Genomic DNA, 14,785 nt, shown 5'->3' on the forward strand with positions numbered 1-14,785 from the left:
TAACAAGTCAATCCCTAACCGATTTGAAAGCATCAGAACCAGAGCTCTCCTTTCGACAGTTCGGTCAGTTAACTGCCTTCTGCACCAACAGTAACTGACCTCGACCCAAGCAGGGCCTTTCTAGCTCCCATGAGAAGGGCACCCAGCCTACGGGAACCACCGAAGTCAGAGCTCTACTGAGACTTTCAGCTATTCAGTACTAACCGGATTGCTTCTTCAAAATAGATGCTTAGTTCCAACTGCCAATTTAGAGAATCAGAACCTTTACAGGTGGAGCGTATTTTTTTTAATGGTTCCTCAGATCATTTGGATGTGCACCACAGGTTAAGACACACTGCTCTAGTAACTCAGTGGTTTCAATGCTAGTTGCTTATAACAATAACTTGCGGAGCCTTTAAAATATACCCATACAAAAGGTGAAGGGCTTAGGTAAAGAAAAGAAAACAGACAACAGTGTGGGGACTGCAGGAGGGAAAGGGGGTGAAGGAGGTAGGAGAGGGTGGAGGGGGATGGATGGTGATGGAAGGAGACTTGACTTGGGGTGATGGGCACACCGTGCAATATACAGATGATGTGTTGTAGGACTGTACACCTGAAACCTGCATAACTTTATTAATCAATGTCACCCCAATAAATTCAATAAAAAATATTTTTAATAAAACAAAATGAAGTATACACATACCAATATCTCCCATCTATTTAACTCATCTGAAAAACGATTACAAGTGTTGATTTTTAAAATACAAACTGATTATAAGGTGAAGCAATAGTTGAGAATCACTATAGTAAGTGCTTTATAGCTGAACAAGAATCAATTCATTATAAAATATTTTCTCTATTCCTTACCTTGATATTCACCTCATCTTAGAGAAAAACCGGAAAGAGATACAGTGTGCAAATGATACGTTGCAGAATTGTGCACCCGAAACCTGTATAATTTTGTTAGTGTGTCACCCCAATCCATTCAATAAAAAGGAAAAATAAATAAATAAATAAAAACAGAATGAGCAAATATTTTGCTCATCCACTCAGTGACAGCCTAATACATGTGTACTGGGCATTCAGCCGAGCAGAGCTGCCCTGGCTGGGTGGCTCAGGTGGGTGGCTCAGGTGGGTGGCTCAGGTGGGTAGCTCAGGTGGGCAGCTCAGGTGGGTGGCTCAGGTGGGTGGCTCAGGTGGGTAGCTCAGGTGGGCAGCTCAGGTGGGCAGCGTGCCACCCCGATCTGCCCGTGTTGCGGGTTTGATGCCTGGTCGAGGCACATGCAGGAAAGTCAGTGAATGCATAAATACATGGGGCAGCAAATCGATGTTTCTTTCTTTCTCTCTCTCTCTCCCACTCCTTCCTCTCTCTCTTAAAAAACAAGATTGATAAGTTTAACATCATTATTTAATTACTAAAACCCACTATTAAAAGAAGAACACTAAAAATTCTTTACACTTAGCATGAAAATACAGAAAAGTTTAAAGAATCCTCTAAAGCAGGGGTCTCAAACTCGCGGCCCGCCGAACAATTTTGTGCGGCCCGCAGACTAATCCACGAAGTTCAAAATATTTTGGATAAAATTAAGTAAGCCTAGGGGCCTACTTGTATTTTTCATTTCTCTAGCATCCTAGCTAGATATTAGCTTAGTTAACAGCAGTTGTGATGCGAACTACAGTTTCTGGTCGTTTTGTGACACTGAGTAAACTGCATGTACGATTGTGCTTGTTGTACTGATTTTTTTTTTGTTTTCAACTGCAGTGAGAAAAGTGTTGCGTAACAGTTGCCTTTTGTAGATCTAGTGCGGCCCGCCGAATGGCTGTGATCTTGCTCTGCGGCCCACATGCTGAGTTGAGTTTGAGACCCCTGCTCTAAAGGTTCTGAAAATGCATTAGGGTGGCACAGAAAGTTATTAATATACTGCCAACTGCATAATAAGAAAATATTCAACAAATGAATTTTATCATTCATCCAATGAAAAGCAACAACCTGAGAAAAAAAAATGGTTTTTCTTAATTTCCTAAAAGGAACTGGAGGCTTACCTTCTATGACTTATTTTAAAGAATCAAAGGCAAAAATAACATTTTTTCAAATGATAAGAGAAGGCTCAGTTAGAAAGCAGAAGTGAGGCAGCCCAGCCGGCTGTGTAGACTCAGGAAACAAGTCACAGAGGCAGAAGGGCCCCTGGAGCTGGGGAGGGAAGGGCGAAGGTCAGCGCCTGGGGAGGGGGGGGGCCGCGGGGGGGAGGGGGGGCGCGGGCGAGCTCCCGAGAGTTTATACGTCAAACTGGATAAATCAAAATCACACGGAGGAAAAAGTTTGCTTACCTCCTCTTCCTCTTTCATGTGAGGGAGAAAATCTCTTGTAAAAGCCTCCAACCTCTCTTTCAGCTGTTTCTCGTAATTTAACTGCTCATATTCATTCTAAAAAGAAAAGTATTCTATAAAAGTTCTGCTTCATTATTGACACTGTACCTGATCCTAAAAGATCAATTTAAAATGCAATATAAAACCTTAAAAAAAAAAGAAAAAGGCAGACAAATAGCAAACTGGTCTCTGTACTTTTCTAAGATTAAAACATGCCCTAAGGACATCTGAACCTTGAATTCCTTTAGTGATGGGATCACATACTTTTTAAAAAATGTCACAAAAAGTCTAATAATATCAAGTATTTGCTCCAAAACTCTACTGACTCCTAATGTCTCTGTGATATATTGACACCGTGTCCCTAGTGTTTTAGTGTATCCCCAGCAGTCCAGAGCCCACAGGCCCCTATCATTACAACATCCCCCCAGGCGGCGGTCTCCAACCTGTGTGCAGCAATCGCACACTGGTGAGCTGCAGGGATTTTTACAACATGAAAGGTGACTATTTAAGTCAGGGGCACTGATCTCCTGTCCCTTAGACTGTCCAATAAAAAAAACAAAAAACCGACAATAGCCATCTGGTGTGAATGAATCAAAACTATACCTATTTATTTTGTCAGATTGGCAAAAATATATTTGCTGTGCTGCAGAATTTTAGTAGTTTCTGCGTGCCAGGGGATGGAAAAGGTTGAAAATTGCCGCTTTACGGTAATCTAGAGCGCTTTCTACTAAGCAACTCAGAATATCTGTTACATTATCCTACAGAAGACCACATACATTTCTAAAGACAAGATATCAACTTCTTAAGACAAGTTCACTACATCTTGAAGTAAATCACTCTAAACCCAGACAACTGCTACCAGTTCTTCCTCATATGAACCAGATCACATCTCCCTGCAACTTACCCATCACTTTTATACCAGTCCTCCAAACTTCAAACGTGGAAAATTAAAATAATGAACTTTAAAATATGGGAATATTTCATCCCTGTGGAATCCTCTCTAATCTCTTCTTCTTTCAACAAATTTATTCAACTACTTCCCAATATTCTACCCAATGTCCTATTCTCTTAAAATTTTATACATTCTCCATAAGCATACTCAAGTAGCTTCCATGTTCTCTTACATGCCAATAATGATCAAATTTGCTTCTCCAAACCTGAAACCCATCTCCGCTCCCTATTAATAAATGCCCATTTGGACTGCAGAAGCAGTTCACACCCAACCTGTCCATAATGTATCATTTAATTCCGCAAGTGTCTTCTTTATTCCCTAGAAATCCGGCTCCATTCTCATTCTCATTTCCTTTTTCTTTCTCCTCTGCTCCTCCCTTTCTATGTAAGCATTACATCCTGTCAAGTTTATATGTTCTAAAAAATTCTCAAGGCAGGCTCCTCCCTTCTGTCCCCACTAGTCACTAGGTTAGTTCAAAGCTAATCATTTTTTTTTTTTTTTTGTATTTTTCTGAAGCTGGAAACGGGGAGAGACAGTCAGACAGACTCCCGCATGCGCCCGACCAGGATCCACCCGGCACGCCCACCAGGGGCAACGCTCTGCCCACCAGGGGGCGATGCTCTGCCCCTCCGGGGCATCGCTCTGCCGCAACCAGAGCCACTCTAGCGCCTGGGGCAGAGGCCAAGGAGCCATCCCCAGCACCCGGGCCATCTTTGCTCCAATGGAGCCTTGGCTGCGGGAGGGGAAGAGAGAGACAGAGAGGAAGGGGGGGGGGGGGGTGGAGAAGCAAAATGGGCGCTTCTCCTATGTGCCCTGGCTGGGAATCGAACCCGGGTCCCCCGCACGCCAGGCCGACGCTCTACCGCTGAGCCAACCGGCCAGGGCCCAAAGCTAATCATTTTATAGAATAGGTAATCCATGAACATAATACAGGGTGGGGGAAAAGGTAGGCTTACAGTTGTTCATATGGAAAATAATACAACAATTTAAAAATAATAATACAAGAATAAACTCTTTCATGAATTCACAACTGTAAACCTACTTTTGCCCCACCCTGTATAAAATTTGGTGAGTATAAACAAGGAATACTCAATAAACGTAAACCTCTCATCATCACTACCCAGTGCCCTACCACCACCGCATCTCCTGCCTTCCCACCAAGCGGCTACTGTGTCTTCTTCCAGAAACTATGACAATACATTGTTTAGTAACAGTCTTCCTGCTTGAGTCTCCACACTGCAGAACAGTCTCACTAGAGAGAACAGGACTCTGAAACTGACAGATGCATGGCGCTTTGACAGAGTTGAAATTTAAGTCTATGCTTCACCACACCGGCAAGGGAATAAACAAAGACCAAATTTCAAATATTCTGTAATTTGTAAATACAATTCTAGAAAAATCTCTATCACTATCCTAAACTACACTCAAATTATCTTTAACTTTAAAAATTACCGTTTAAAAAATCCTGTGCCCTAAAATATGGGAAAAGAAAATACAGTAAACATTTTAGCTAACAATCAATTTTATAATAAATATAATTTAAAAATTAAAGTGTTCATTTATTCTATGTAACAATTCACTCACCAGTAACCAAATTTATTATATCTTTGCTTTAAGAGTTCAGCAAATATTATAAGTAAAAAATTTACGGTAATTAAAATGTCAACTTCAAAAGCTTTCAGATTTAGGGAGTAGCCTTCATTATAGGATTTTATACACTGTAACAAAGACCTAACAGAGAGACTTCTATCAAACCTGACTGAGGATGCACTGAGCCCTCCTCCTAACTGGGTCCAACCTCAACCTCGGCTCACTAAGTTCAATCTTAGCAAAGATCATCCTGAGTCTGTCTCATCTACAAAAAATATCCCCCCAACCTTGGCATCTTGTGACCCCTCATTATCTATTCACCCTTGAGATTTTACCAGGCTGGTCTGCCTTCAGGAAAAATCCTACCAAGAATCTCTCTAGCCCCGAAGTTTCCTCTTAGTCATTTTCCTGCCCCTCCCTGCTCCTTAGCTGCCATCCCCACGTGTCCCTGTTATACTGAGCTGAACCCCACAGCAGTAACCCCTTGAATAAAGTCCGCCCTACCATCATTAACAAGTCTTCTTGAACATCGCTTATTGTAGAAGGCTAACAAATTTTGCCAATGACATACCAGACGATGACACAAGTTGTGATAGAAAAATATCCATTTTTACAACTCACCTTAACATTCTTCAGTCCCTTTTCAAAGAGGCTAAGCATCTCAGAAAGTTTATTGTCAGAATGTACATTATAAATGGTCTGGCTGCGTTGTTGAAGCAAGCCAATTATGTATTCGTTTTCGATCTGCTCGTGCATTTTGAACTCCTTAAAAGTAGCATACAGAGACTGCAGGAGAGCACGGAAGTCATTGTTGTTGGAAAAGTTGGTCTTAGAAAGCTGAATAAAAATTTAAAAAGAAAGGTATAATAAATACATGTAAATATGCATCAATAAGAAATATTTAAATCGTTCCTATTTATCTTATATGTAGCAAAATACCTCTCTTATACTTGGTTAAATTTAAGGTTTCTTTAAATAAAAGAGATTAGACCAGATTTCCTCCAAGCCTAAAATTCTATCAGTCTATACTCTGGCTAAATATGGATACTCCACAGAGTTATATGTAAACATTAAAATAGCTGTGTAAAATATAGCACAGCGAATATAGTCAATAATATTGTTATAACAATGTAAAAATACAGTTGTTAGAATGTGATGAGTGTTTTTTCTTTGTTTAAAATGTTCTGCATGCTAGTATACTACTTTAACAATGTAAACAATTCAAAAATATTTCATTACAGCTTGTTTAAACTTTAATATCAAGATGAGTTTGCTCTGTTCAGAAAATAATTATAAAATATTGAGCTATTAGAACATTATTAGATAACTTGAGGGGAACTAATATTCACTCAGCAGCTTCTGTTAGAAATCACGTACTTTTCTGGAGTGGAGGCAGTACAAAAGTACCCTGTGGAAACCTCGGGCATAAGAAGGTAAATGCACTTGAAGGAAAGAACAAATCAATGAACATGTAAAGAAATATATACACTGTCATTTTTTAATTCTACTATTCAACAAGAGAAAATGACTATTCTGACATAATTTTAACTTTCTATATTTAAATGACATTAAATTCTCTTGTTAAAAGCATACAGATCATCAACCCGATCCAAGTTAAAGTTCAAATATTCAAACCCTCCATTACCTCTACTGTCATATTAAATCCACCTTCAATTATATCAATTCCAGTTTCAAAGTGCATTTTAAAGTGGAAAATCTGATTAGTTAGAAAGAACAGAGTATAAATGGACGAGGAGGAACTAACAGCATACTTCCTAGACTTGCTGATCTAGTATTCCTAAAGCAGAGCCCGGTATAAGCTGTCTTCATTGCCTGCTCTCGGCAGGAATGGTAGGCTCTTGATAAAGCATCAGAAAAGATGACTAGAGCAAAACTATTCTACTATACACAGAACAATTAATTTAGCTTCTGTAAAAAGCAGTATAGATTACATATTAAGTCATTTAGCCTGACTAGGTAGTGGCACAGTGGACAGAGCGTCAACCTGGGACACAGCGCGAGAACCCTGGGTTCGAAACCCCAAGGTCACAGGCTTGAGCTCCAGCTTGAGCGCAGGGTCGCCAGCTTGAGCATGGGATCATAGACATGACCCCATGGTCGCGGGCTTGAGCCCAAGGTCACTGGCTTGAGCAAGGGGTCACTGGCTCGGCTGGAGCCCCCGGTCAAGTCACATATGAGAAGCAATCAATGAACAACTAAGGTGCTGCAACGAAGAATTGATGCTTCTCATGTCTCTCCCTTCCTGTCTCTCTCTCTCTCGCTAAACAACGAAAAAGAAAACCGGATCTATGGTCAGAGTTTCTAAGATAATAAATAAATAAATGAATAAAATAGAGAAAGGGAAGTAAAACAGATTTTTAAAAATATCAGAAAAGGGGAAAAAACAGTCCTCTAAGATGGGACTTCAGATCCCAGCTCTACCACTTAGTTGGCTGTATAACTGTGGCTCAGTTCATTTCTCCCTCTATGTCTCAGTTTCTTCATGGTGTTAAATGGGAATAACAACACCTGTACTTCACACGGTACCTGTGAGATTAAAATAAATTAGTGCTTAGTAAATGTTAACTATCCTCATTTTGAAAATTAATCATTCAGTTTTATAAATTCCTGCATTTTTTTTACTCTATTCAGATATTTAACGGGCAGCTAGTATGAGCCAAGCACTGTTTCTAATACCTGCGATACATCCATTTACAAAAGAGACATCTCTGCTTTACAGAGCTTCCATTCTCTAATGCCGGTGAGGGGAAATAAGACAATGAATGGTAACCACAACAAACAAGTGATCTAGAACAGGGTTGGCAGCTTATTTTGTTCGAGGGGCAGGAAGTAAATATTTTCAGTTGTGCAAGGCAATTCAGCTGTTGATGCACAAAAGTAGTTATACAAATGAGTGGGTTATTTCAACAGATCTTTATTTACAATGGACACTAAAATTTGATTTTCAAATAATTTTCACATCCTAAAATATTATTCTTTTAATTCTTTCAAACTAGCTACTGAGCCAAAAAACAACAACATAGGATGATTTGGTTAAACCAATATAGATTTTGATCCTAAGAATGCTACATAAGATCACAACAAAATTCACTAGTGTCTAATTTCAGCAAATACTGAAATTATCATGTGTCACTATATTTTAAAAAAAAATTAAAAATCAGAGAAATAAGAGATAAATCAAGACAGCATTAATATCGGCTATAAATTTTTAAAAAACAAAACAAGGCAAAAAAGTAAAAAATGCGAGTTAAGGGAAAGACGCAGGAAATTTTGCATACACTGTCAAGGGACTATTAGGAAATCTTTCAGTTAAGGTGAAACTCAGGTTCATGTTAAGGACTGGAAGCCCAATCAGATGCACAGAAGGGCTCTACGTTCCCTGTGTTCTTTGTAGGGTCGACCCAGCACAGAGTGAACAGTGCTGACTGTGGAGCCATATCGCTAAGGCATGAATCCGTCTCTCTCAGCAAAAGCCATTAAGCTGCTCTGCACCTCAGTTTCTTCATCTGTAAAATAAGGCTAATGGTATTAACTACCACATCGGGTTTTTGTGCAATTTAATAACATATTTAAAGAACACAGAATGTAACATATATAAGCCTTACTTGGGCTTTTCTGTTACTTCTATATTTAGCTCAGGTAAAACTATCATTTAAAAAAGTACTTATATTACCCAAGTTAGTTTTTCTCCACTTGAAAAGAGTAACCCTTTTTTTTTTTTTTTTTTTCTGAAGCTGGAAACGGGGAGAGACAGTCAGACAGACTCCCGCATGCGCCCGACGGGGATCCACCTGGCACGCCCACCAGGGGCGATGCTCTGCCCACCAGGGGCGATGCTCTGCCCCTCCAGGGTGTCGCTCTGTCGCGACCAGAGCCACTCTAGCGCCTGGTATTAAAGCCTGTAAATTTAGCAGTTAAAAAAAGAACTAAAACAGAGCATACACAATTTAACTTTTATAAAAGCTGTTTATATGAATGGTTTTTCAAAACTGTTTGCCTTTGCAAAGTTATTCAAGCATACAGACTCGATTAAGAAAAAATAACCCTATATACATTAATAACAGCAGGAACACACCGTGGCCTATGATATGCTAAGTATTATACTAAGTACTTTTAGGTATTATTCTTATCACAATCCTAGAAAGTAGGTATTAATTCCCATTTTACACATGAAAAACCTGAGGCTCAGAGAAAATAACTCAGCCAAAACCAGACAAGTAATAGACAATAACAAAAATCAAATCTCCATGCCTCTAAAAGCTAGGTCCTTTCCACAAGACGCAAGGCTAGTCCCAATCACAAAGCCCTGTCTTCCAATCCGACTGTCAGAGAGAACGCCGCTCAAAAACAGCTCTCCCAAAGGAGTCGACTTTGCGCCTCCAGGAACTAATGGGCAAGGTCTGGAGACAGTTTGGACGTCAGTATTGCAGAAGTGCTACTGACATCTAGTGGGTAAAAAAGTCAAGTCAGGGATCCAGTTAAACATCCTACAAATGCACAGGACAGCCCCCACAACAAAAAACCACCTGGCCCACAATGTTAATGATGTTGTAGTTGAGAAATGCTGCTCTGAAGAAGTGTTTTCCAAACACGAGTAACTATGACCACTGTATGAAATGCAGCACAATCCAGACACACACACACATCACAAACATTTCAAACAGATTTCAGCAAACATTATTTCCATCTCTAACCTGTGATGCATTCTATTAACTTTTCCATTTTGTTTTCAATGCTGTTTCTGACCCACAAAATTGATTTAGTGACCCACAAATGGATCATAGGACACATTTTGAAAAACAACATTCTACAGTAAGATATAAAAGTTCCTAGGTGACCTATAAACTTGTATACTCCAATGCCTGGCAAATTAAACAAAAAACCTATGTAGAACAGAACACACATAATCAACAAATAGTAACAACCGGTAACACGATATCTCCACTACTTAAAAAATTTATAGCTTTCTGTCTCAGATACTCTACAACCTAAAATCATACACAGCCTGGCATCAAACTGATTTGAAAAGTTGTGTCACTTAAATACTAGATAAGTTCAAAAATAGATATGAAAATAGCATAACAAAACCCAAACACTACTGTTGCCCCAAATAAGTTTGTACTTTTTGTCTACTCAGCCAGACAATGCTTTCATTTAATCAAGGCAGATTTGCACTTAATGAAAAAACCCAACTATCTCTGGTCAAACTAAGTCTACAGACAGAAAAACTGTGACCCACAGGCAACACATAAAACCCCACAGCTAGTAGTAAGTAGCAAGCATGGTCCTCAGAAGGGGGAAGTCCCAAGATTAAAATGCAGGCTCTTCTAATTACTAGTTGAGTGAGTTGGGTAAGTTCCTTAACCACTAAGTCTGTTTCTTCATCTTTAAATGAGGGATAATACCTGTCTCACGGGGCTCTTGGGAAGATTTAGAGAAATAACATAAGCATGTAGTAAGAACCCATTAAATTCCCTTCTCCTTCCTCTCCTAGCTCTCAATTCATCGTTCTCTCCAATAAACCACTCAGTCTTCTCCATGCCAGTCAATAACAGTTTTTACACATATGTAAAGAAATAGAAAAAACAAGAAAAACAAAGTGAATTCTCATAAAGCAATATTTGTTCAATTTTTAAAAAATTATCTGCTCAAATCATCCTGAGCTTATTTCCTCCCTAGCTAGTTTGGTCAAAAAAATGTCCTTTCTTTATAAAATGATAAAGTAGATGGCGATTTTAATAGCCTTATCTAAAACTTGGGCACACCAGCAAGCCTCCACCACTTGAGTTTTCTGTCCGTGCTCATGTGTATGTCTGGGGATCCCTGTGCCATGCTTCCCCTTACAACCCCACCTTCCTTGTTCTCAGAACCCAGTCTGAGCACCTTAGGACCAGTCCAACACTTCCATGTACAGACGACTCCCCTGGCTCCGACGACTCTGTATTTGGTTTTCCATCCAACCACCAATGTTAACCTGCAAACTCCTTAAAAATAGGGACCTCATCTCATATCACCAACACAAGCTACTATCATAAGATCAACTGACTCCTGGCCGGTTGGCTCAGTGGTCGAGTGTCGGCCTGGCGTGCAGGAGTCCCGGGTTCGATTCCCGGCCAGGGCACACAGGAGAAGCGCCCATCTGTTTCTCCACCCCTCCCCCTCTCCTTCCTCTCTGTCTCTCTCTTCCCTTCCCGCAGCCAAGGCTCCACTGGAGCAAAGTTGGCCCAGGAGCTGAGGATGGCTCTGTGGCCTCTGCCTCAGGCCCTAGAAGGGACTCAGATGGGCAGAGCATCGCCCCCTGGTGGGCGTGCCAGGTGGATCCCAGTCGGGCGTATGCGGGAGTCTGTCTGACTGCCTCCCCGTTTCCAACTTCAGAAAAAAATTTTTTAAATTTTTTTAAAAAGACCAACTGACAGAAGAAACTCAATGCACAATTACAGAATTCATATTAAGTTTTGAGAATTAGAAAAAGAAATTTTTGAAACAAAAAATTTTTTCGGAAACTACTCTGGTTTCTTTTTTTTTTTTTTTTTTTTTTTTTTTTTCATTTTTCTGAAGCTGGAAACAGGGAGAGACAGTCAGACAGACTCCCGCATGCGCCCGACCGGGATCCACCCGGCACACCCACCAGGGGCGACGCTCTGCCCACCAGGGGGCGATGCTCTGCCCATCCTGGGCGTCGCCATGTTGCGACCAGAGCCACTCTAGCGCCTGAGGCAGAGGCCACAGAGCCATCCCCAGTGCCCGGGCCATCCCTGCTCCAATGGAGCCTTGGCTGCGGGAGGGGAAGAGAGAGACAGAGAGGAAAGCGCGGTGGAGGGGTGGAGAAGCAAATGGGCGCTTCTCCTGTGTGCCCCGGCCAGGAATCGAACCCGGGTCCTCCGCACGCTAGGCCGACGCTCTACCGCTGAGCCAACCGGCCAGGGCCTCTGGTTTCATACAAAGAAAATTAAACCAAGAATCATGATCCTGACTTGAGTTTCCATCCGGATCTTCCACTAATTGCTCGTGTAAACTTGGTCTAGCTAACCCAGGCCTACACGTCCCAGCTAGAAAACAGAAATACTCCTGCCTTAACCTACTTCCAAGGACCATTACCAGGGTAACAAGGAAAAACCTTTCCACAAGCCACTTATCAAAAGAAGAAATCCACGAGCAGAGTATTAAATTAGGTATTATACAGCGATATTTAAAATGGCCTGCAACTTCGGAATAAATTATTCCAACTAAACTAGTCTAGGCATTTAAATGATTTTAGTTGATGCTAGTAAGTAAATGGAGGTTTCTACAATATATTGTACTTGAAATAAATGTATTGTACTAGAAATAAAACTGCTTCTTTATAATTACTGGGCATTTAGAGCCAAAATTCAGAATATAGTAAAATACCATACTCTGTATTTTTTTAGTGTGAGTATAAAAACTAGCTCTCATTTTGTAGTTTTGCTGTAGGCTGTTTGGGTTAGATATCCCTGGTCTATGCAACCAAAATATGGTGAAGGCAAGACTTGGGACAGCAAATGAATAAAAATAAATAATCCTTAAGACTACTCAGCCACTGCCCTGGCCACGTAGCTCAGGTGGTTACAGCACTGTCCTCATACGTGCCATGGTTGCAGGTTTGGTCCCTGGTCAAGGAGCACACAAGAATCAACCTACGAATGCGTAATTAAGTGGAGCAACAAACTGATTTCTCTCTCTCTCTCTCTCTCTCTGCCCCTCAAATCAGTAAGAGAGAGAGAGAGAGAGCGAACTAATGAAAGTCTATTTAGCCATTATAAAACACTCATTTTTCCAGGCTAGGTCCCAAAGAACAACAAAGGAGAGAACTCAATTAGCTATTACTCTCAAAAAAAAATTTGAATGTAGAATTCTTATGCAGTTTTTTTTCCCCCTAAATCACTTTGGTCTCTGATCCTCAGGTCAGAAAATTGGACTATTAATCTTCTCGATGAATGTATACAGCAATGTCATTAACTACAACTCATTAGTTGAGTTAGCAAGGACTTTCACTTACACCATGTCAACCAAATCTGCATTCTAGTTATTGCAGGAGGAACATTTAACCACTAAAAAGAATCTTATCTGACCCAGATGTTGTTTTTAAAAATGGCGTCGTATTTTCGAAATTTGTCCCAGTGTTCTCAACCACCAGGTAATGACACACAAAACTTTTTCAAAATTTTAAAATAAGGCTGGTTACTCTAGTACATAACTAAAGAAACTGGTGAGTCTTAATTATTTTAGTAGAATATCAAGTATTTGGCAATCTTACGAAAGCCACAAATCTCCTAGGGAAATGTTCACATGTACAAAAATTTCAGGGGATCCCCAAGCTATCTCTCCCCAAATCTAAAATGGAGAGACTTCAGATTTCCTTAGACCTCACTAACTTTCCCTTTTTGATTTTGATAAAGTAAAAACCCTCCCCATTTTTTCCTTTGCTGCAACTCAAGGATACTGTTAGAATAAGTCCAAAAGCCAGAGGAGCTGAAAACACTCCAGTAAGCTAACTCAAGAAATCGGGGTTCCTCAGCTTCACTGACGGCCCGTCCATTCTTGATGCTTCTCCTGGATAAGCAATTCTCACCCGTGGCTGCACACTAGACTCACCCAGAGCTTTAAATTATACAGTCACATGCCCCATAACGATGGGGACACATCCAGAGAAATTCATGATGAAGCGATTTCACTGTTGTGCAAACATCAGAAAGCACTTACACCAAGCTAGATACCATCATCTAAGTAGAGCCTGCTACACATCTGAGCTGTACGACACGACATACCGCTCCTAGGCTACAAGCCTGTACAGCATGATACTGTACAAAACATAAGGTTAAATCAAGCACGAGAGGAAATAATAGAATCAAGAGACGTGCCATGCATGACATGACACGACATACTGTTTTACAGTAAACTTTTGTAAGTAGAAAAAGTATGTTCCAAAATAACGCTATATTGTGTAGTAACTATAGAAATCAGTAAGAGTAGTTTCTTACCAAGTACTACGTACTGTATAGAACTCTATGTACTGTACTCAATTTGACAGTGCAATAGGTTTGTTTACACCAGCACCACCACAAATGCCTGAGTAATGCACTGGGGACATCGGCTACAATGTCACTAGGACGTAGGAATTTTTCAGTTTCATTATCATCTTTACAGGACCAAGGTTGTAAATACAGTTCCTCCTACAACAAAAAGTCATTACGTGTGCATGATTGCACTTGATGCCTGGGTCCCACCCTCAGAGATCCTGACTTCAGTGGTTTAGGCATCAGGATTTTTAATCATTTTATTTGGGGGGGGGGGGTGATTCTAACAAGCAACCAAGGTTGAGAAGCACTGTCCTAGAATACCCTGGTGTTTAAATCTGTATCTAAACCACGTATTTTTTAATGTTCCAACTTCAGGGAGAGAAAGGCTGGCCCTTGGTTTTGAGTGTGGCCCAGCAGTGAACCCTGCCGGAGTCCTGCACCCACTTCACTGGGCTAGGACAGCCTTTCTTCTCTCTCAACAGTGGTTCTGCTTAATGCCATGGAATTCCTGACAATTCACAAAAGTTTATTTCTGTGCTTAAAACAGACTTGTTTAAATGTTTTGTTTTGTTTTTATCTGGTTCATTTCTACATGAAACAGAACTACCCAATGTTTTCAGGCTATCCATATGGACTTTCCCCAACGTCAACTGACAAAAAAAAAACAAAACAAAACAAACAAACAAAAAACCGCGGAGCGTTATTACTGCTTTAAAATTATTAGCGAAAGGTCCTGAACCATCTCCACAAAAGTGCCTGTTCAGCTTATGATGCACCGATGACCGCTTAAAGCAACTTTTTTCCGAGGCCCCTTTTCTTCCAGCCCACGTAAAGAATG

The 14,785-nt window shown here is 40.5% G+C and overlaps 1 protein-coding gene across 1 annotated transcript in view; it reads right to left on the reverse strand.

Annotated features, from left to right (window-relative positions):
* The window catches only part of FBXL5 (F-box and leucine rich repeat protein 5), a 40,224-nt gene that overhangs the window by 24,540 nt on the left and 899 nt on the right, over positions 1–14,785 (reverse strand). The window contains exons 2-3 of the mRNA XM_066384987.1: positions 5,510–5,725; positions 2,308–2,403 (exon numbers count right to left, since the gene is read on the reverse strand). Coding sequence (XP_066241084.1) covers positions 2,308–2,403; positions 5,510–5,725 — 312 coding nt within the window. The remainder of the gene's footprint in view (positions 1–2,307; positions 2,404–5,509; positions 5,726–14,785) is intronic.

Source organism: Saccopteryx leptura, chromosome 5, assembly GCF_036850995.1.
Source record: "Saccopteryx leptura isolate mSacLep1 chromosome 5, mSacLep1_pri_phased_curated, whole genome shotgun sequence".
In the NCBI taxonomy this organism is placed as follows: Eukaryota; Metazoa; Chordata; class Mammalia; order Chiroptera; family Emballonuridae; genus Saccopteryx; species Saccopteryx leptura.